Source organism: Myotis brandtii, unplaced genomic scaffold (assembly GCF_000412655.1).
Source record: "Myotis brandtii unplaced genomic scaffold, ASM41265v1 scaffold1026, whole genome shotgun sequence".
Taxonomy (NCBI): Eukaryota; Metazoa; Chordata; class Mammalia; order Chiroptera; family Vespertilionidae; genus Myotis; species Myotis brandtii.
The window spans coordinates 1217205-1238533 of NW_005353435.1; the positions used below are offsets into that span (position 1 = coordinate 1217205).

A 21329-nucleotide genomic window follows, 5' to 3' on the forward strand; every position below is an offset into this window, starting at 1 on the left:
GTGTTGCCAGGGAGTCTGATGCTTAAAGCAAATGCAGCTGCTAGCCCTGCCCCCGGCTTCGCTGTGGCCCCTGGAACGAGGAAGCTGGGAAGCGAAACTGCATTCTCAGGACCTCAGTTTACCCATTGGTTTACTTTATTTTTTATTGATCTCAGAGAGGAAGGGGGGGGGGGGGAGAAGCCCACAACCCAGGCATGTGCCCTTGACCAGAATCGAACTCGGGACCTTTGAGTCCATAGGCCGACACTATCCACTGAGCCACACCAGCCAGGGCTGTATACTGATTGTTTTAATATTAAGTAACATGCTCTGAAAATCTGCCGTCTAAAGAATGATTTTATAAAACTGAAATAGGACTGCCTTTCAAGCCGGTTTTTTGAAAAATATATTTTATTGATTTTTTACAGAGCGGAAGGGAGAGAGATAGAGAGTCAGAAACATCGATGAGAGAGAAACATCGATCAGCTGCCTCCTGCACATCTCCTACTGGGGATGTGCCCGCAACCCAGGTACATGCCCTTGACCGGAATCGAACCTGGGACCCTTCAGTCCGCAGGCCGCCGCTCTATCCACTGAGCCAAACCGGTTTCGGCTCAAGTCAGTTTTTTATTCTTTGGCCCCCGGGGTGCAGGCTCGATCCCCAGTGAGGGGCGTGCAGGAGGCAGCTGATCAATGATTCTCTCTCATCATTGATGTTTCTGTCTCTCTCTCTCCCTCTCCCTTCCTCTCTGAAATCAATAAAAAATATTTTTAAAAAGATGTGCTATGATAGCCAGTCATGCGTCCTAGAATGCCAGTCATGTAGCCTTAGAATTTACCAGAACTTGACAATCTGAATATAACTTTCATATAATTAACGAGAAAAATTAATTACACATCTCACTAGCATTTACAAAGTAAATGGTTGCAGTGTTAACTTACCAGTAAGTGGCTTTGATATTCTAGTCTCTGAAAGGATCTTGCTGACATAAAATAATAAAGTTTCAAAGACGAACAAGTTAAGTTTTCGGCAAAAGCTTTCTTTGAGTGTATCTTGGCTTCCTTTTTGACAGTTTTAGCCTTAACGTTATGCTAATGTTTTCCTTTTTTTCTAGGAATCAGATAATCTTGTATTTAGAGAAATATTTGGGGCGAACATTTTATTTTTTCATGGCAACTTGCATTCTGTGAATGTGTAAACAATTTGTGAGAACTAGCCATCACCACCCACGTATAAGATTATGCGGGAATGGAGGAATGTTGGCCGACCGATTGCACATACTGTCCAGCCAGCGCAGATGGCAGCCTCCACCACTTAGAATGGTTTAGACGTTTGAAATAATACTTTTAAGTACAAATCGTATTGAAATTGGCAACCTGTAAAGTATATTACATTCTGTGTTGTCTCTCTATAATAGATGCCTGTTTCCTGCATTTGTAAGGATGTACCCATTAGATCAATTCTGTCCAAAATTACGAAGACACTTTTTTTCCCTTTTAGAAATGCATTCATTTTAATTTTTAATAGTGAGAGACATTAGCCTTGGGGAAACGCACACAGTTCCTGGAAACGCTGTGAGAGTCTTTTCGAAAAGTGTAGAAGAGAGAGCAGTAGTCCATTTCTCTCGTGTGGAGTGCTCTGAGGAGCTGATGGGCCTCTTGTCGAGTTGTACCCTGAAGGGATGGGAGATTAAGTACCAGGCCCAGGACACGAGGGAGCAGGCTCCCAACCCCAGGTCTTTCCATGGACAGCGGAGCGCCTGGCAGACGCTTCGAGATGAAATCCGGGCTTGTCTGTGGGTGGGCCCTGAGAGGAGGGAGGATGTTTGCTGAAATGGCCAGAGAACAGACAGCATTTTTCTTCGATCATGTTTACCATGTAAGTTTTTTTTTAATAAACCTCTGGGAAAAATTCTATATAACCCGTGTAGAAATCAGCTCTTCCTGCTGACAAGCAAGGCAGCCTCTCTAGAGAATTCTACAGACAGCGTCTTGGCGGCGGTGACTTGGTGCTGATAGCCCTGGATAAGGAAGGCCAGATAAGATTCTTTGAAGACGCTTAGCTGCCTTCAGAAGCAGAAACCCTGCATCCAGCTGGCTGCTCTGTAAGAATGGACGGCCAGCCCTCCTTGACAGGCGAGGCCCGTGGTCGGCAAACTGTGGCTTGCGAGCCACATGCGGCTCTTTGGCCTCTTGAGTGTGGCTCTTCCTAAGCCTTAGGAGTACCCTAATTAAGTTAATAACAATGTACCTAACTATATAGTTTAAGTTTAAAAAATTTGGCTCACCAAAGAAATTTCAATCGTTGTGCTGTTGATATTTGGCTCTGTTGACGAATGAGTTTGCCGACCACTGGGCTAGGCAGGCAGTTCGGATTTGACATGAGCTTCATTGCTGTTTCCCTGGGATGGACGAGGAGGATGGTCACCTTGATTGAGGGCTGGGGTTTTGCAGGTAAAGATAGAGCCGTGGAGAGGAATAAAGATTTTAGCACATGGAGTTTTGTTCTCTCTACAGTCAGGACTATGTAACAAGCAGCTAGTCTCACCCCCAACTTGCCCCCCATGTTTTCTGTCTATAATAATTATCTCTAGAAAAACAATTCTCTCTCTGAAACCTTCAGAATGGTCAAGAGGTCGTTGGGGAAACTGATGACGTTCTCAAATACTACAAAAGTTGACCATCTTTTTATAAAAGATGTCCTATATCATGGCATTATATGCTTTTTTTTAAAAAATCTGCACCAATGAAAATGAACAGGAGTCTTTTATTTTTCATCCTCGCCCGAGGATAGGTTTATTGATTTTAGAAAGAGGGAAGGAGAGAGGGAAGGAGAGAGAGAGACAGCATGCATCGGATGTGAAAGGGAAACATCGATCATTGATTAGTTGCCTCCCCTATGTTCCCTGACTGGGTCACTATTTTTCACTAACGTCTATACAAATATATAAAGTATTTCAATACATAGCTTGGGAAAGCACGCCAGATATTCTCTAAATTGTCCATGGTAAAAGAAATAACCACAATAAACAATTATTTAAGAAGTAAACTAGGTTTCTTTTTAATTTCTTTCAACAACAAGGGTTACTTGAACCATTTAGACATGAGGGTGACCCATACATTGCCTTAGGCAAAACGTTAAAATCGGAGTCAACATGACATACATGGCCTGAAACGTGTGCATAAGGTGTATGCTCGTGCCCATAGGGATATCTACAATATTTAAATCTATTTTTTGCTTAATTCTGTCCGTTTTTTTGGAGTATTCCTTACTTTCTATTTAACTATGTCTTTGTTGCCTTCAGGAAGTTACAGACATTGGATCTGAGGGACAGGCCACTGTGATTCAGCAGCTGGAGCAGACCATTGAGGATCTGAGGACCAAAATAGCTGAACTGGAGAAGCAGTACCCTGCCATGGACGCGGAGGTGGCCGGCGGCCGTCTTGGGGTTCAGAACGGAGAGGCACCCTCGGACGATGTCTGTCTTGCAGCTCTCAGGTTAGGAGAAGAGCATGGCCGGCACCAGAGGATTTTACAGGCCAAGTCCATCCAGACGTCCCCGACCGAGGAGGGCGGGCCACCCACGCGGCCTCCTGCCACGACACTGCCAGAGGGCCCCTCACCGTCCGGACCTCAGACAAAATTCTGCTCAGAGATTTCTCTGCTGGTGTCTCCAAGGCAAATAGTGCAGCTGGATGCCCATCAGCCGGTGCAGCCTCCACCGCCTCCACCCTTGCCCTGGGCTGAGGGTCAAGGCCAGGCCAGACCACAGTCTTCCCAGCCTTCTCTTCAGACTGAGTTGGACACCAGCCATGAGCAGTCTGTTGCATCGCCCTCTGGACACAGCCTCAGCGTCCCACCCCCACCACCTCTGCCTTGCACAGCGTCTTCCGGCTCCACCTTTGGTGTGGGCACGGGGGCTCCCTCCCCTCCCCCACCCAGTACACCTCCTTCTATGCCTAGTACGCAAATGCTGCCGCCCCCTCCCCCACCTTTGCCTGGTGAAGAAATACCTCCTCCCCCTCCTCTTCCTGGAGTGGGACTACCCCCTCCCCCACCTCTTCCTGGGGTGGGAATACCCCCTCCCCCACCTCTTCCTGGGGTGGGAATACCCCCTCCCCCTCCTCTTCCTGGGGTGGGAATACCCCCTCCCCCTCCTCTGCCTGGACTTGGGGTTCCCCCACCTCCTCCTTTGCCAGGTGTGGGTATCCCACCTGCTCCACCTCCCCCTCCTGGTCCTGGAACTGGCATCCCCACAGCCCCACCGCCACCTGCTCTGCTTCCTGGCCCTGGTCCCCCACAAGCCGGAGGTAGCACTTTACCAGCACCACACGTGTGCGGATTTCTTCCCCCGCCGCTGCCAACCGGCTGGTTTGGATTAGGGATGAGCCAGGACAGAGGAAGTAGGAAGCAGCCCATAGAGCCTTGCCGGCCCATGAAGCCTCTGTACTGGACGAGAATTCAGCTGCACAGTAAAAGGTAGCGTGCATGGGGGCTCAGCCCGGAGTGGGAACACGCCTCCCCCACCTCTTCTTAATTCCCTCTTTTTCATTCAGAGTATTCCTTATTTTCTATTTAACTCTGTCTCCGTTGCCCTCAGGAAGTTCCAGGGAGGTACTTTCCTTAATAACTCAGGAAAATGACAATTTAGTGCCCTTTTCAGTACTGTTCTAAAATTTGTCTGTAGATTTTTAAGTCAATATTTAGTGAAACAATCTGTTATTTAAAATTCTACTTTCTCAGAGGTATCAGAAGGATAGAACAAATGGCATATATGTATCAATGCATACGGTGTACAGATACCTGTCTATCTAGGTATTGATTGATCTTTTAAAGATGGAAGGGTATGGATTTACTTAGCCTGCCTGCTCTATTGCCTCACTCTGACAACCGCCTTATCCATGTGAATCAAACCCTTACACGCACGGACTCGCGAGGGTGCTGTTTGCATGTGTTTGGAGGGACGGTCTTGTTGTAGGGTTGCATTTTGTCTACAGTTGTCTTTTTCCACACAAATGTGCTACACAAAAATACACGTACCCACTCCCTGGGTGTGAGGTCACTCAGCTTTGAGAATTTTATGGCCCTTTCATAGAAGATGGGTGGCACAGTGTGAAGTCTTGATGTCATAGTTGGGAATCTATAATAATAAAATCGTGATATGCTAACTAGACCGGACAGCCGAACGACCTTCTGGACAACCTTCCAGACGAAGCCAGGCTGCGAGGGCTGAGCCCCTTGCACGAATTTCATGCATCGGGCCTCTAGTGATATTTACAAAAGAACAGCTGCCCCCAGGTATGTGGGTGGCGTATTACTCATCCATGCACAGTCCATGGACTGTGTCCCCTGCTCTCCAGGACACATGGCTGTGGCATGTGCTGGTCCGAGAAAATACATGCACTTTGCAGGATTCCTTGAATTTGGCTTGTGTGATGTGGTATGGATTCAGAAGTAGGATATTCATCAGGCTCGTTCTCATTTTTTTTTTAATGTTTTTACTGATTTGAGAGGAAGGGAGAGGGAGAGAGAGAGAAACATTGATGTGAGAAACATTGATCGGCTGCCTCCTGCACGCCCCCTACTGGGAATGGAGCCTGCAACCCGGGCATGTGCCCTCACCAGGAATCGAACCAGCGACCTTTGGGTGCATGGGGTGATTGATGCTCAACCAACTGCACCACACGGGCCAGGGCCGTTTTCATTTCTCATATTAATATTTTTTTCTCTTTGCTGAATCATACATAGTATTGAAGGGGAAGAATGTATATATTTTGACTACTTCTAACTTGGTCACTAATTCTCTATGTAGTTGCCATTTACCTGTATATGTGGATGCATCTATTTTAAACTATGCCCCAAACTAATTTTATCCAGATATAGGAAGTGCTTTTTTCTTTTTCTTTTTAAAAACGAGTCTACCCTTTTCAGATGGTATTCCATGACTCTGTAGCTACTGTGATGTCAGCTAACAGCGGCATGATGGGAAGTGGTAGGGAGATGAGGTTGCTGCCTGGATCATAACGTGATTTCTTTTCTCGCCCGGGAATAAGAGTCAAGTCGGGGTTGCGAGATACCAGACATTTCCTGCCTTTATCACCCACACGGAGAGGGCTTTTATTTCTCTTACTAGAGGCCCGGTGCACGAAATTCGCTCACTGGGGGAGGGGATCTCTCAGCCCAGCCTGCACCGTCTTGCAGTCTGGGAGCCCTTGGGGGATGTCCAGGACCCCTTGCCCCTTACCACCCGCCTGCTCGCTGCTCCTTGCTTGGCTCGCTGCTCCTTAGCACTGCCATGGAGGTGGGAGAGGCTCCCGCCACCGCCGCTGCACTCCCCAGGTGTGAGTCCGGCTTCTGGCCGAGTGGCGCTCCCCCTGTGGAAGCTCACTGACCACCGGGGGCAGCTCCTGTGTTGAGGGTATGCCCCCTGGTGGTCAGTGCGCATCTTAACGACTGGTCGTTCTGCCATACGGGTCGCTTAGGCTTTTATTATATAGATGTTTGTACACACCGACTTGATCACGGAGCCTTCCTGGACGTTACGATTTCTAAGCAGAGGTTTCATTCTGTGCCGATGCTATTTTAACTTTCTCATCAGCGGTCTTAAAGAAAAAGAGTATTCTCTCCCCTCCCGCTTCCTTCCCCGTTTGCCTCTTCTGTTCCTTCCGCCGGTGCTGCCTTCCTTCCCGGCTTCCTCTCATCCTTTTCATCCCTCGGCCCTTCTTGTCCTCCCTTCTCCCTCCATGTGGCCTCTCACCAGCGCGTGTCACAGCTCAGGTTGCCTGTGGACGGTGCACCTGTATTAAACGCCAGCTCCTGGCTCCTTCAGTTGGTGTTTTGCTTAACTTTAGAGACTCTGGTGCTTCGCTGATCTGGGAAAAAATTGAAGAGCCGTCCATAGATTGCCACGAGTTTGAGGAGCTGTTTTCCAAAACCGCAGTAAAGGAGAGGAAGAAGCCGATTTCTGACACCATCTCGAAGACCAAGGCTAAGCAAGTGAGTACTTGGGCGTGTTTTCTCAACGTGGCCAGCGTTTCGGGCCTGATTGTGACCTTTCATTAAAAGAATTGTTTGGAAAGTTCATTAAGATTCATTACCTTATTCTGATCCTCTGTGAAAATCAAAATCTCATTCATGCAAAAAAGAAAGGAAGGATTTTTGCTCATTAATGGAATCTAAATTTTATTTGGAGCAGGGGACGGGGACGTGTGTTCTCAACTCGCCTTCCCTCCGAGGTTCCGCACTCTGTTCCCTGCCTCCGTGTCTCTGATCCACTCCGTTCGTCAGTTTATTTCGTTAATTAGATTCCACAACTGAGTGTGATCAGGTGGTGCTGGTCTTTCTCTGACTGGCTCATGTCACTTAGCATGATCTGGAAACAGCCCAAGTGCCCATCGGTAGATGAGTGGATAAAAAAGCTATGGTGCATTTATGCCATGGAATACTATGCAGAAATTAAAAAAAAAGAGAGAGAGAGAGAGAGGACTCTCTTACCCTCTAAGACAACATGGAGGGACCTGGAGAGTATCATGCTAAGTGAAAAGTCTCTATATATTTAAAAATAAAACGCTCCCCCCACCCAATTCTCCAAAGCGTTTCTAGGTGCTTCTTGAATCATTTATTCTCATTGCTCAGTTTTCTTCCTGGCAACATGTTCCATATATTTTGTTCCCTTTTTCCCCCAGGAAATATCGTCCCCTGTGTTCTGTATTTACCACGAGTATCCTAACCCTTATGTTCCCGAGTCTCTTTCCTTTGCTTGTTCTCTTACCTAATGTGAAATCATAGGCCACACGATGGACTTAAAAGCCTGCTTTAGATGTCTTTTTCATACACTTACAAACTTTCTTTTTAAGCCAGGCCACTGAGCTTCTAATGTTTCTAGAGGAACAAGTACCACGCTCTTAACTGTGCCGAACATTTTGCATTGTTTCATCATCTGCACTCTCTTCTGTATTCCATGCTGAGACTCAATGAGCATTTCAGTCTCGCAGCCGGCATCGCATGCAGAGTTACAGAATGGGTGTTCAACACATGACTCACTCCAAATAGCAATTAATTTCTGGTTTGTTTTGGGTTGGCGCTCTTTTTTCTTCATCCAACTGAATAAGTCATGTTTGCCATTCTCCGGCATACTAGTATGGTTTCACAGATTTCACTGCCTGTTTTAATAGTCATGCCGCTCCCCGCTCGTAATAGTCTTCTATAGGTTTTTCTTTTCACTGGGCCACCCAGGACTTGATGGAACATGTTATTGTCATCACTGTGTGGTCTTGCTGCTCTGCTCCTATATTTATTTTCTCTTTTCCGTGTTTACTTCCACCAACATTGTATTTTTAAACTGTGATCGTTGTCGGTTTCTGGTGGTTTAGGTATTGCCCTTGCTTCTTTTATTCACCCAACTTCCACGGACACTTAAGAAACTCGAGTGATTAGAAAAACTATTGCATAGGGGCCCAGCATCTTTTTAAATGTTCTTCTCAAAGCACGCGGATCCATCTCTCTTGCTAAGAGTATTTTATTGCATTTTTTTTTTAATGACACAGAAGTCATTTGAAGGGATGAACGTAGGATCTTTATATGAAGACTCTTGCTAAGGTTTGCAGGAAAGCTGACAGTTGAAAAGATGTTCCTTATTCTAGAAAGCTCTATGTAGTCGTCTTGGACTAGGCCCTAGGATCCCTTATTACTTAGGGGTGATACCATACTATTCCATCCCTCTTCTTCCTGTATTTTCACACAAGGAGGTGGAGGGGTCGGATCTAAAATATTGTGCATTGATCTATTCCCAGTCCTGACAACCCAAGTGGGCCATTCCCGTGATGTGATCAGAAGTGGGTTTCTGACAACTATCGGGTTACCTACCTGTGACGATCTGTGTATTTCATGGTCTCTTTTTTTTTTAAAATATATTTTATTGATTTTTTTACAGAGAGGAAGGGAGATGGATAGAGAGTTAGAAACATCGATGAGAGAGAAACATTGACCAGCTGCCTCCTGCACACCCCCCACTGGGGATGTGCCCGCAACCAAGGTACATGCCCCTGACCGGAATCGAACCCAGGACCTTTCAGTCCGCAGGCCGACGCTCTATCCACTGAGCCAAACCGGTTTGGCTCATGGTCTCTTTAAAGCAGCGGTTCTCCACCTGTGGGTCGCGACCCCTTTGGCGGTCAAACGACCCTTTCACAGGGGTCGCCTAAGACCATCCTGCATATCAGATATTTACATGACGATTCATAACAGTAGCAATATGACAGTGATGAAGTAGCAACAAAAATAACGTTATAGTTGGGGTCACAACATGAGGAACTGTATTTAAAGGGCCAGAAGGTTGAGAACCACTGCTTTAAAGCCTGGGGTGAGTCACCTTTTGGGTGGCTGAAGAGATGTGGGTAGGGATAGAATTGCTACTGTGCCTGAATTCATCCCCACCCCCCGCCCTGGGTCCTTTAATTAATAAGGCATATTTAACGCATTGAGAGTTGTGATCATCGGTTCATTACTTTTCATTCATTCCAGCCAGACTAGCCTTTAACCCATAGTGTCGGCTGGTTTTTCTAGGTGTGTGTGGGGGTGGGGGGGCAGGAAAAAAAGGCCGATGACAGCCATCCCCCCTACCCTCGCCATGCTTCCTCCCTTCTTCCTGGTGACCCCTGAAAAGGGGAGGAAAGGTGGGGGAGGGCCAAATGGTCCTCACTGGGCCGCCCTTCTGTGGGGGAAGATAGCCAGTATGTAGCGAACTTCCAGGAAAGGGGACCCCGTGGAGAAGAAAGGGGGCGAGGCCTTAGAAGGGCGAGTGAGCGCCTTGCATGTACGGACGCCAAGTGTGTCTCTTTCAGCCCCAGTCCGGCCTGAGTTTGCACGTGTGTTTCTCTTCTCCCCCAGAGACATACGTTACACTTGTCATAATTGTGCTGCTGGAGAGTAATCGTATGCCTTCTGCTTTCGATGTAGAAAAACCTTCTGTTGTTACCAAAAGGATATGTGCGTATCCATCTCCCCATAGATGAGTTCCCGTTAGAAATGGTGATGAGTCAGATGAGTATAATGCCTGTATTTCCGTGGTCCTCCTGAGGGAACTGGCTTCTTCTCTTCTCTATTGGCTAGCTTCCTGGCCCCATTCCCCAGCTGGGTTTGTCAAACCAATCGTACCGACTGCAATCAGTCTCTGTTCTGCCTCTACCTCAGTTACTAGTTTTTTGGCTTCCAGTTCAAAAATTGGAAAGGGAGGAAAAGAGGAAGCCTGCGATATTGCAATAAATCAAGAATGGTTCCTGACTGTCCCAGGATTACCTCCCCACCGCCCCCTAAAAAAAGCCTGGATGTCATTGTTACGTGACTAAATAGAGGGACTTCTAGGCCGTATCTGTCTGAGAGGAAGTTACAGAGTATTTTTAAAAATCACCATGATACTCATGAGCTTTCCTTTTAAAAGCATCTTTTTGCCCTGGCTGGTTTGGCTCAGTGGATAGAGCGTCAGCCTGTGGACTGAAGGTCCCGGGGTCTATTCCGGTCAAGGGCACATGTCCGGGTTTCCGGGCTCCATTCCCGGTGGGGGAGGGATTGTGCAGGTGGCAGCTGATCGATGTTCTCTCTCATCGATGTTTCTAACTCCCTATCCCTCTCCCTTCCTCTCTGTAAAAAAAAATCAATAAAATATATATTAAAAAAATTACATGTGTAAGAATGCTTACAGTAGCACTGGTGGTAATACTTCTAAACTGAAAACATTCCAAATATTCATCATGATTAAAATGGAAGAATAAATTGTGTTATAATGACACAGGGGAATAATATACAGCAATGAAAAATAATCACCTACCATTTTACTCAGCCATATTGGTGGATTTCATAGACAAAGCCCAATATCAACAGTACGTGTCCACTTATCTGATGTTAAAGATCAGACAGCAGCAAACTGTGTCAATAGAAGTCAGAATGAGACTTTGGGGGGGAAGTATTGATAGGAGAGAAGTATGAATGGAGCTTTCAGGGATGCTAGTCATGTTTTGTTTAAGGATCCGAATGATGATTACAAGTGTATATACATAGGCAAAAATTAAACTATTTACTTGAGTTTTCTTCACTTTATTATAGTTGTAACTAAATATTTGTTGTAAACAATAACTGCTTTAGAAAAACGATTATTGAAAAGCAATTTGATACTTTGGGACCATAGAGTTGGAAGATATCTTCCAGGAGATGAGTAATGAATGATTTGACTGTTGTTGGATGAGAATGTGCCAGAACGTACACAGTTAGCACAGTGTCTGTCCCTTTAAATGGAATTGTTGAAGGAAGGAAAAACGCTGGGCATACAATCCTTGAAAATGGTGCCGCCGCAAAGAACGCCATTTGTCTTTAAAGACTTAAAAAAAAAATCACATATTGAAGCTTTTATTCCCTAAGAAATGAGCATCATAAATTAGATCACTGACAAGTCAATGTTTATTTCTCTTTTACTTCCAAACTCTAGGAGGTCTTTGGGAAATGCACCAGTTGCTTAGCCAATATGTCATTTCCAGAAATAGATCGGAGACTTGCGAGAAAGCTGGAACTGTGTTCCTCGGATGGCTAGGATCAAATGCAATTTTCACCCTCGTCGCTCTTCACAGTGCGAAAGGCACCGTGCTGTTCAGTGGCTAGAGCCAGGAACCAAGCCTGTGTCTATAGAAGAGCCAAAAAAGTCACATCGTGCTAATGGCTAAGGGGCGGGAGGAAAAGCAGATGGTTGAATAGGCCACAAACGGGATGACCATTCACGGAATAACCAAACGTTTACGATGCAGTCTCTATTCCATAAACTGATGCTAGGTGGTCCCTCATTCCCAGAATATTTCATTTCTTCCGTATAACACTGGCCTTTTCAAAAATCAAAATCAATCACTGGTATTTTGTTGTGCTGTAACTACAAAGGAAGGGAACTTTTTTTGGGTTTTGTTTATTTTTCTTATTTTCCCTGAAACGCGTAACATGCAGGGCAGACTATTTAGACAGGGATTTCAATCTCAGGTTTGCTTTGCAGCCAGCAACTTGAAAAATAAAAGTGTTCTCTCTATGGTTTATCTGCCTTGAACTGTGTCTGATCGCACGGAATATTGAGGAATAGGTAGGGAATGAGGCCCAGTGTGTGAAAGTCCTTGGCCGAAGTAGGCTGTTCATACTGAAGGTTAGGGGTGGAGCAGGGCTGTGGCTCAGAACGTGAACTCGATGAATGTGTGACCTTGAACAGGGCAATTTAGCTAAAAAATGTGGACAGTAAAAGGCACTCCAGCATTAATTTTTTTTTTGGAAGTGATTACAAAAATCCATACGATATAGCCCTTTATTCTTATGTGCCAAGTAATGTTTTAGCAAAACATATTTGTCATAAAATACCAAGAATGCATGTAAAAATGGTCTCAGTAAGAGTCTTATTCATTTGGGGTTGCCAGTAACCTTATCATTTCATCTGTATCATATCTTTTATTTGTGATAGTTGACATCAGTCATCAAAATATGCTGATGTCCCTATTCTGTAGACACCTTTGATATCTAAATAATATCATGAAACATAGATGTTTTACTCACACTTTAATACTTCTAATCTTAGCCTGTGAATTCCCAGCTAAGAACGCTACATTACGTTAGTGGTGGAGATAGTGCAAATATCTATAAAACCAGATTTTTAGCAGGAATTCTGAAGAGAAAAATACAGCCCCGTGAACGTGCATGCCATTGGGCGGATGACACATAGTTTTTTGATTGGCAAGATGTTTGAAGTGATGAAGGGCCAAATTATATCTTGCATGTATGTCTTCTACATGACAAAACTGGCAAAATGCTGTGTCTAATGAATATAAAAGAGAAGGTTGTGTATTGTTTTAAATTCCAGGAATTTCAACATCTCTGTGTGTTTTCACTGTGCTCACAGAGTGGAAAGAGATGGGTAGTTGTGATAGTTCGTTTTAATTAGAAAAACATTTTATTTTAAGAGCTTAGTGGTATTTATGTTCAACTTTTTATTCCATGTTACTGTAATATTTTTAAAAAATACGAAATTTGGAAGTGCAACCTATTAGAATAATATTTTTATGAAAATATAACCTAATGTCATTTTTTCTTCCTCAGTTTACTTATGATCATGTTATACTTTTTATCGGTTTTGTTTTGTTTTGTCAGGATCATCCTAACTGCTTCAGTGTAAGCTAAGAAAGGAGAAGTTGATATCAGTAAGGAATTGCATTTCTAATTCTTTTACACTTGTCCCTTTAAATGAAAAGGAGAGGCCCGGTGCACGGATTCGTGCACTGGTGGGACATCTTGGCCTGGCCTCTGCCCTCTCGCAATCCGGGACCCCTCGGGGGATGTCAGACTGCTAGTTTCAGCCCCATCCCCTCAGGCCAGGCCGAGGGACCCCACTGGTGCACAAATCCATGCACCGGGCCTCGGTATGCATGTAAGATCTTTGGTTAATCTCTTCCCACTCTCGAGATTTATCCTGTTCCATGTTTCCATGCCTGGGTGTTGAGCATCTGCCCCCTGGTGGTCAAGTGCGTGTCATAGCTACTGGTCGAACGGTCGGACGGTTGCTTAGGCTTTTATATATATAGATATTAAAAAGCCCAATATTATTTCATGTTTCTCTGTCAGTGGATTCTTCTGGTGTATTGGGTGCTCTGTTATGTCAAGGATGCTGCACCATGTGTATGTGTGTGTAAGGGGAGTGTGGCCAACGGGGCCTAGAGCAGGGGAACAGGTGAGCTTTGGAGTCAGGCAGAGGTGAGTGGAAATCCCAGCCCAGCTCATGTTGTCATGGCTTTCAGCCATTTCCCATTCTTAGCCTTGCTTCCTTCTCTGTCAACGGACACACGTTAGTTAATATTTTGGCAGATGTGATTTGAGTACATTGCATACACCAAGCTAAGAGGCTGTTTCATTACTCTCTTCAACTTGAATTTATTTAGAACAAGCCTGTGGCTTTGCTTTGCTTTTTAAATATATTTTTATTGATTTCAGAGAGGAAGGGAGAGGGAGATAGAACATCAGTGATGAGAGAGGTCCATTGATTGGCTGCCTCCTGCACACCCCCACTGAGGAATATTCTACAGATAGGGGAATTGAGAGCCGTTAAAGAACTCGTCTAAAGTTACCTAGCTGCTCATTTAGGCAAAGACATGGGCTGAAATACAGATTTCTTACCTCCACATAGGCCAAATTATTGACTTCTAGCTTCTTAATCTGTGGGGGATGTCAGCTATCTCCCCAATCAGCAAACTACCTGTTTTGTGTCCCAGATTGTGCTGAGGCTGCCCAAGTAGACAGGCTTGTCTGGTGCCAACCAGATAGTCTGGAGATATCCCTCCTGGGTATGGTCAGTGTCAATGTCTTCTCTGGTCTGCAGGGCCTTGGAATGCGGTTGGATGCCTGTGAGGCCAGCCACCCTGCCCTGAAGCTTAGTGCTAATTGCAAGAGGAGAAGGTGGTAGAGTAAATAAGGCTGCAGGCCTCTTTTCTTGTGTGGGTTGACTTCAAAACCCACCCAAACCCTGATAACCTCTTGCTCTGCAAAATCTCATACAGGCATTCTTTACTTTGGAGTGTAGACTCGTTCGGATTTAAGATGTTTGCTGTTTGCACGAACTGGTATCAGGCAGTACCAAGAAAGCTCTTGGTTCCCGATTCTCATTGGGTCAAAAAAAAAATCTAGAGATCACCCCATCTTTCCAAAGGAAAACTATTTGAACCCAAATCAAAGTTGTGGGATGGCCCACAGGTTGTGTGTCTCAAGAGATCTTAGAGAACCAGCACTTTGTATGTTTGCTACACGATGGGGAGTAATCATTGTGTGGGTTGTTCTCTCTTCATTCTAGATTTTGCCAAACTTTATTTGGTTTATTCCTTATCATTTTCTATCATTGCTTATCTTCCTCTTGTTGGAATAAGCTCAGGTGCTTTTATAGCCTGATCCATAATAATAATAAAAGCATAATATGCTAATTAGACCGGACAGCTGAACGACCTTCTGGACAACCTTCCGGACGAAGCCAGGGCTGCGAGGGCCGAGCCCCTTGCACGAATTTCGTGCGTCAGGCCTCTAGTAAAATATAACTGCTAGTCATTGGGTCACTAACACCAACACCTTGCATTTGCAAGATGTTTTATACTTTAAAAAATTTTTTCTCATTATATATTCTGTTGTCTCAAGTTATGGGAATGTCACATATGGACTATTAAGTATATTCTACAGATAGGGGGATTGAGGTCTATTAGTTAAAGAACTTGTCTAAAGTTACCTAGCTGCTCACTTAGGCAAAGACACGGGCTAAACTACAGCTCTTTTACCTCCACACAGGTCAAATCATTGGCAATTCGAAGTCTGGGAGTTCTACCCTGTCTGCCTCCCTTCCATTCTTAAACCTCTTGTTTAGTTTGGGCTTCTTATTTCATATTTGCTCGTCCTCTCCTGTTATGTTCTCATTAGAGTGCTCTTGGCTGCTCTTTGTATCTGTTGCTCCTCGATTGTACTGTACTCCACTGGATATCCTGCCCTGTGCTCGAATATCTGTGTGCGAAACAGCAATTTTTACATCCTCTCCTTCTGCTTCGGAATTCACCGGTCCCTAATCTCTATAGCTGACTCTTCTTATCTTACCCTACTCCTTGGATGTGGCCATGTACCCCTCTAATCTAAGATTCAGTTTCCAGCAAGGATGTGTGTGTGCCAAGCCCTTTGGAGGAGAGCGGTGCGCGCTTCTTGACTGGGTGGGGATTAGGAAACAAAACCCTTGGTGTGGTTCTGCATTTAGACCAGGAGAAGGTTCCTCGGTGTCTTTCTGTAGTGCATGATTCTACCAGATCGTAAGAAACTGCAAGAAACGTCCAAGTTTTTGGTGTATTGGGGTGTCGTAGATATGATTTTATTTTCTTCCAGGGCCTGGTATGGCACCTGTTCAAAGCAGATGCGTGATTGACCATGTAGGATGCCAGGGCAGATAATGAGAAATTGTTTGCAACCACTGGAAAAGGACTTTGAACCGATAATGGTCTTAATTTCTTAGGAAATTACGTGAGAGGAAGGAAAAAGAATTAATTATTGTGTAGGATTAAACTCAGTAATTCCAAGTTTTTGGTTTATTGGGTGTCGTAGGTATGATTTTATTTTCTTCCAGGGCCTAGTATGGCACCTGTTCAAAGCAGATGCGTGATTGGCCGTGTAGGATGCCAGGGCAGATAATGAGAAATTGTTTGCAACCACTGGAAAAGGACTTTGAACCGATAATGGTCTTAATTTCTTAGGAAATTACGTGAGAGGAAGGAAAAATAATTAATTATTGTGTAGGATTAAACTCAGTAATGAAAAGTTGACAGGTATTTCATTCTTGAGCAAACATTTAAAAATGCTTTCCTAAGTGTCTTTTATAGCTATTTCTAGAGGCCCAGTGCACGGATTCGTGCACCAGTGGACTCAGTAATGAAAAGTTGACAGGTATTTCATTCTTGAGCAAACATTTAAAAATGCTTTCCTAAGTGTCTTTTATAGCTATTTCTAGAGGCCCAGTGCACGGATTCGTGCACCAGTGGACTCCCTCGGCCTGGCCTGCGCCCTCTTGCATCCGGGACCCCTTGGGAGATGTTTGACTGCCAGTTTTGGCCCCATCCCTGCAGACCAGGCTGAGGGACACACCGGTGCATGAATCCCTGCGCTGGGCTCTAGTCTGCATATAAGATCTTTGGTTAATCTCTTCCTGCCCTCCCCCCTCCCCCCTTCCCTCTGAGATTCATCAGTCTGTTCCATGTTTCCATGCCTATGTGTTGAACATCTGCCTCCTGGTGGGCAGTGGGCATCATAGCTACTGGTCAAGTGGTTGAGCGGTTGCTTAGGCTTTTATATATATAGATTATTGCAATGAAGACACTATTCGCTAGGTCTATTCCTAAGAGTGTCAAGCGCATTATCCTTCTGAATATCCACTACAGACTTTGAAGTTGATGCTGTCATTTTTTTTTTTTAAATGAGAGAACTGAGGCTTTAGGGTGTTGGAGTAGCTTTTCCAGAAGCCCCCATCCAGGCCTAGGAATCAGAATCTGCATTAAAAAAAGATCCCAGATGACCGAAGTGCCTAGTAAAGTTGGAGAAACACTGCTTTATTTTACAGAGTTCTTGTTCATGATCCCTACACAGCCCTGCCTCTCAGGGGAGTCTACGATAAACGCTTTGTTAAGAGGATTAGCTAACTCTGATGTGAATTCAGGTCATTGAAAATAGACTTTTTTCTTGGTTATATGTCCTAATTTTGTAGATTTCAAATTCGTTATTTCTGCATTTTCCGTTTTTTCAGCTGAGGGTTCTGAGATCATCTTTGGTTTTTATTTATTTATTTAATCTTTGTCGTTGAAAGTATTACATCGGTCCTCCTTTTCTCCCCTTAACCTCTTCCAGCCCACTCCTGTCTGCCCGCCCCCGCTCAGGCCCTCACCACCCCATTGTCTGTGTCCATGGGTTATGCATATATGCACACAAGTTCATTGGTTGATCTCTTCCCAGCCACCCTCCCCTGCCTTCCCTCTGAGGTTCAACAGTCTGTTCATGCTTCTATGACTCTGCGTCTCTGAAGGACCACTTTTTAAATCTCAGGCTGCAAATTATCAAATGTGAAGTTGTTATTTTACAGAGACCCAACTGATTTCCTAAACTATTACAAATCTTACTGTTGACTTACCCAGCTCTTAAGACTGGTAAAGCGCCTGCCATTGAGGGCAATGGGAACACTCGGGAAGGGGTGGTGTGTGGAAATGGTGGATTTTGAAGTTTTATAATATACAACCCCAGAGCTCTTTTCAAACCCTTCTTGAATACTTTATATAATGACTTGATTTGTTCCTTGTTTAGGATTAAACAACATGTTATTAAGCTTATCGTTGGCGTTCAAATAGACATTCCCCCTTTTCTTTCTTGAGCAGGTTGTCAAGTTATTAAGCAACAAAAGATCGCAAGCGGTTGGAATATTAATGTCTAGCCTCCACTTGGATATGAAAGACATACAACATGGTAAGTTTAAGCATAAAAATTCAGCTTTTGAATACTACTATGTGGGCTGAAGAGCATGCTGTTCGGTGGTAAAATGGTTTCAGACTTAGAGGTGCCGTGTACATTGAGGTTAGTATGTTTCCCCTAAGACTTAGGGCCTAAGTGCTCCCAAACTTCCTCTCATGCTTGTTGCTGGAACATTTACTATTCATGTGACTTTTCTGTTGTTTCTGTCTCATGATTCCCATGAGACATGTTTAGTCTGCATTAATATACATTTATTTATTTATTTTTAATATATCTTTATTGATTTCATAGAGGAAGGGAGAGAGAGAGAGAAACATTAGTGATGAGAGAGAATCATGGATCGGCTGCCTCCTGCATGCCCCCGAGTGGGGATTGAGCCTGCAACCCCGGTATGTGCCCTGACCGGGAATGGAACCTCGACCTCCTGGTTCATAGGTCAACGCTCAACCACTGAGCCATGCCGGCTGGGCAATAAATATTTAAATTTTAATTCATTAGAAGTACTAGCCTCACTGTCCTCTTTAACTAGATTATATCTGAGGTGTTGCTTCTAGATGCCATTGTCAAAGAGTGACTGATAAGCAGTGGTGAGAGGTGGGGACAGTGGGCGTGCCTCAGCCATTGAAAATACCTGGAGAAGACAGTCCACAGGGGAGAAAAATAGGTTGAGACTCGAGTCTCAGGTATTGGATGAAGTAACCTACAGAAGAGGAGGTAAACCTAGGATTTTCCGATAGATCAATTTCAACCACTGTAAGAATTACAAGGAAGCCGATATATATATATTTTATTGAATTCAGAGAGGAAGGGAGAGATGGAAACATCCACCATGAGAGAGAATCATTCATTGGCTGCCTACCAGGAAGCTGGTTTGGATTGTTGTTGTTTTAGGACTGTTCTGATGATTAGAGATGTTGCACAGAAGCCTGGATTGCCATATTAAGGGATGAAATGAAAACTCAAAACTGATCATTTATCTCCGATGTCTTAAAAACACTGGACGGGTGATGGGGCGTGTGCTTCCGGTCCTCCCGTTCTCAGACCATGAGATGCTCAAAGAATCACTGAAGCAGATTACGATGGATAACATTTTAGGATAGAGAACTGGTCTCTCTCCTTTCAGTTATGTGGGACGACGTATGGGTCCACCACTGGGCTCTTCTACGCATCGACAGATTGAATTATCTTTTCTAATAACCATCAAAGATAGTTTCAAAGGATTCTTGCCTACTTATATTATTGTTCGTGGTCAAGACACATGGAAACAGTAATATCAGGACCGCTTGTTATTTCTTTTATGTTGTTGTTTTAATTTATGTCTTTAACCAGGCTCCTACAACATTATTTACATTTGGAATCAGGGTGATTTTTAACATTTTCTAAGTGACTTTAGTGCCAATATTTTAATAATTGAATTCTACCCTCCAGCGCACAGGTATTCCTATGCCTTCTCCTCCGATCACATCGGTGCCGAGAGATATTGCCCAAAGGTGAACAGAGGAATTAAATTTATATTCAGAATGTCCCTTAAGCTGCCCAGAGCCTTAGACTAGATTTAAAGCAGATTGAATTGTTCAGTGGAATGCCAGTTTACCTATTAAAGAAATGTGGTTTCCAGTACAACACAGACCTTATAAATCATGGAAACGTCGAACCAGCTTCCTAGCCTGCCCCTCTATGAATGCGGATTGTCTTTGTTTGGCTGAAACGATTGTGTGGAATAATTCACAAATAGCCCCAGCTTGGCATGCCTCGTCAATTGATGAGTAACTCTTAATCACCATTTCAGTTTTATTAAACTGTTTTGATGGCGAGGAGACTTCCTCGAGCCGGAGCGTTGGGGGTGGTAGTCACAGAGCAGGACGCCAAGTCTGGCGCCAAGAAATACTTGGCGTTTCAAAAGCTGGCAGATGGAGCCCAGTTAAGTCATAGAAGGAAATCTGAAAATAATGACACGGCCCTTCCCTTCAGTCAAATATTCAAGCCGGGCTGAGTTAATAATGAGAACCTTATGAACAAGAGGAGCCCGCCTCCCATCTGTGTCTGTGGTAAAGCCAGCGAGAGTTCATTGAAAAATTTGCTAGCTTAACATGCAACGCTAACAATAACATAGCATGGATGTCAGTAGTTTAAAGGTCACACTGCATTATGCATAAACTTTATCCCATTAGGGGCATAAAGTGATTGCTGGAGTCACTTTGAAATCCTGCACACGGTTTTCTAAAAAAAAAAAAATTAAAAAAAAAATGGTTGCCTTAAAAGCTTGAAGAAGCAAGCAGTGTGCATTCAAGGGATACCGCCTTGTTCTGCCTCAGTGTGTTGTCTGGAACTGTGGTTGACGTGCGTGAATCACCTGTGGCCTCCAGAATAGACTAAACTTGACTTCGATCAGGATATGCGCCCGGAGAGAAGTAGCCACAGGATTTAGCCAGGCCTCCAACGTCATCTTACAGAAGAGCAAACCAAGACCTTTTTTTGGTGCTCGGGTGTCTTTGTCAAGGTCACGCAGCTCTTCAATGGAACAGACCGGATGTGCACCCGTCCCCTTAACCAACCCGTCCTGTTCTTTGCACTCAGATGAGCCACTTCTCCAAGGTTGTGCTTTTGCTACAGCATCGGTTTCTCTAAAACAAGGCAAGTGGAGTGCTGTTCAAAGGAGGTAGTTACTCTCTTTCTCTTCCTCCCTGTTAAAACTCTAGAAAAGCTTAGAGTCGAATTGACTTTATGATGCTTGTGTGTGAAAGTGCCCTGTTAGAGTCACTAGCGTGGAAGGCGTGGTTATAGGAGCAGATCTTAGAAGTTGAGCCTGGCTACATCTTGGACTACGCTTTATCCACAAGGAGAGCGATTTGTGTTGGAAACTTGCAAGGCCAAGGTCTCCCAGCCCTGTGGTCTCTTCATCACTGTCTCTGCGCGGTGGGTGTCAGCCTCATTCCACGGTCATCCCTGTTGGCTCTGAGCGGCCCGTGACGGGCGCGGTGAGGAGGAGATTGGCTTTGTTGGTGAAATGAATCCTGGGGACAGACATGAGTAGAATCTAAGTACAGACATGGACAGATGCTCGTATGTATGGCTTCGACGTTATTTTCCTGATCATGAAAACCAGTTTCTAGCTATGAGTGTAAAGTAGAAGAATACTTCTTTAAAAATTAACCTATATGCCGAAACCGGTTTGGCTCAGTGGATAGAGCGTCAACCTGTGGACTGAAAGGTCCCAGGTTCGATTCCGGTCAAGGGCATGTACCTGGGTTGCGGGCACATCCCCAGTAGGAGATGTGCAGGAGGCAGCTGATCGATGTTTCTCTCTCAT

The 21329-nt window shown here is 44.6% G+C and overlaps 1 protein-coding gene across 1 annotated transcript in view; it reads left to right on the forward strand.

Annotated features, from left to right (window-relative positions):
* The window catches only part of FMN2 (formin 2), a 108825-nt gene that overhangs the window by 4724 nt on the left and 82772 nt on the right, over nt 1-21329 (forward strand). The window contains exons 4-6 of the mRNA XM_014536019.1: nt 3285-4459; nt 6832-6976; nt 17926-18013. Coding sequence (XP_014391505.1) covers nt 3285-4459; nt 6832-6976; nt 17926-18013 — 1408 coding nt within the window. The remainder of the gene's footprint in view (nt 1-3284; nt 4460-6831; nt 6977-17925; nt 18014-21329) is intronic.